At 34.3% G+C, this 1,774-nt stretch overlaps 1 protein-coding gene across 2 annotated transcripts in view; it reads right to left on the bottom strand.

Moving 5' to 3' along the window:
• Positions 1–1,394: 1,394 nt before the first annotated feature.
• LOC107724848 (neuronal acetylcholine receptor subunit beta-2-like) overlaps positions 1,395–1,774 on the bottom strand; it is a 13,951-nt gene continuing 13,571 nt past the window's right edge. For both annotated transcript variants that reach the window (XM_016533928.1, XM_016533927.1), the window contains one exon: positions 1,395–1,590. In XM_016533928.1, coding sequence (XP_016389414.1) covers positions 1,444–1,590 — 147 coding nt within the window. In that variant the 3' untranslated portion in view covers positions 1,395–1,443. The remainder of the gene's footprint in view (positions 1,591–1,774) is intronic.

The raw sequence follows: 1,774 nt of genomic DNA, 5'->3' as shown, positions 1-1,774 counted from the left end.
CCATGCATCACACACTGTAGGCAGCGCAATCCTAACAACCTGTGCACTTTGCCTATGTCAACTAATACACTACTTTCTTTTTCTATTGGTCTCTGGAATGCCAGTCTGCTGTAAACAAAACAGATTTTGTCTTCATCAGAACAGATATGGAGAAATTTAGCATTACATCACTTGCTCACCAGAGTCCAAACAGCTGATAAAAACATCACAATAATCCACAAGTAATTCACACACTTCAAGGCCAATTAACTTCAATTATAACATCTTGCGAAGCAAAAAGCTGTGTTTGAAAAAAAAAATCATCAAAGCATTTTTAACTTAGAGTCCTCTATCTATAATATTGCTTTCTTAAGTGAAGAAGTCATCTCATCTGAATCAGGAGATACAACCCAACACAGTTCTAAACAAATATTCATATGCTGCATATAAAACTTAGCTGTAATCACATTTCCTTGCCCTTATGACTTAATAGTATATTGCAGCAATCATAATATACATTAGCAGCTAAATTTATGTAAATTAAAGTGCAAAAGTGACAAAAATTTTGTATGGTTTTAATTTATTCTTAATACATCACATGATCATCGTAATAAAATAACATTATGATAATAATTACATATTAAGCACTCATCAATCATTCCAACGACAGCACGTCCAAAAATCTGTAAATGTCAATCAAAATGCTGTTGCAAGGGGGGGTGAAAATGTGTAATAAATAACAGTGCATGCACATGTGTGTATAGTATGTTAAGGTTTAAGATCTATATTCCAGAAAACAGCTTATTAATTGAATTAATATAATTACCCACATTGCTATTGAGCTATGATTGATGTTTTTAAAGACACAGTACATACTGTAGTCCTGATGTGTCAAAGCACCTTAAATACATTACAGGTCTATGATGAGTTTCTCTAATGTAAACAAGTGTTTTTTTTTACAGAATTGTGCAGATTTGAATGCATCCTGCACACAAGCATTTGGAAATTTCAGAAAATTTGAATATGCTTAAGAAAAACACTCAGTTTTGACAAATCCAGTCAAGGGTAGTGTTGGTTTGGAGCCATTTTGGGATTTGGAGCTTCATTTTCTACGAGAGGTTAGAGAATGTTGAAGCCTCCAGGGCTAAATGTTGTGGTTGAATGACAGCTCTGAAGGGTTTTTGAGTTCAGGTCAGTGTTAGGGGCAGTTAAATATTCAGTGTATGTCCAGTATTGTGCTCTGACTCAACAGCATCTAAGAATTTTGTGCCATTGTGCACTGAATGGTGCACAGAGCTTAACGTGTATGAAATGTATCAGGTTTAAAGTCCATTGTTGTTTTTTTTGCTACAATATTTATTGAAATAAGAAGGTTGTCATGTCAAGTTTGTGATAAGAGTAGGTTGTGCATTGAAAATAAACAGCCATGTGGGTTGGGTTGTAGCTGGTCTGACTTTATGTGATCTACAAATCATCAGTGGCGGGTGTGTTATAGCTCTTGAAAAGTGGCTGCATAAAGAGGCCGACGGTTCCTACAACACACACTAAAACAAAGATCCACAGAAACAGACGGTCAATCACCATAGCCACATATTTCCAGTCCTCGATGATCTGTGAGAAAGAGAGAACATGCAGATTTATTTGAATTTGTGTGTGATATAAGTGCACTACCATTCAAAAGTTGTAATTTTTTTTTATGAAGTCTCTTTTGTTCACCAAGGCTGCATTTATTTAAACAAAAAAACAGTAAAAACAGTAATCTTGTGATATATATATATATATATATTTTTTTTTT

The sequence above is a fragment of the Sinocyclocheilus rhinocerous genome, unplaced genomic scaffold (assembly GCF_001515625.1).
Source record: "Sinocyclocheilus rhinocerous isolate Xijiao unplaced genomic scaffold, SAMN03320098_v1.1 scaffold1687, whole genome shotgun sequence".
Classification (NCBI taxonomy): domain Eukaryota; kingdom Metazoa; phylum Chordata; class Actinopteri; order Cypriniformes; family Cyprinidae; genus Sinocyclocheilus; species Sinocyclocheilus rhinocerous.
Note: the sequence above shows the minus strand (reverse complement) of the source record. Positions and strands in the feature narration are given on the sequence as shown.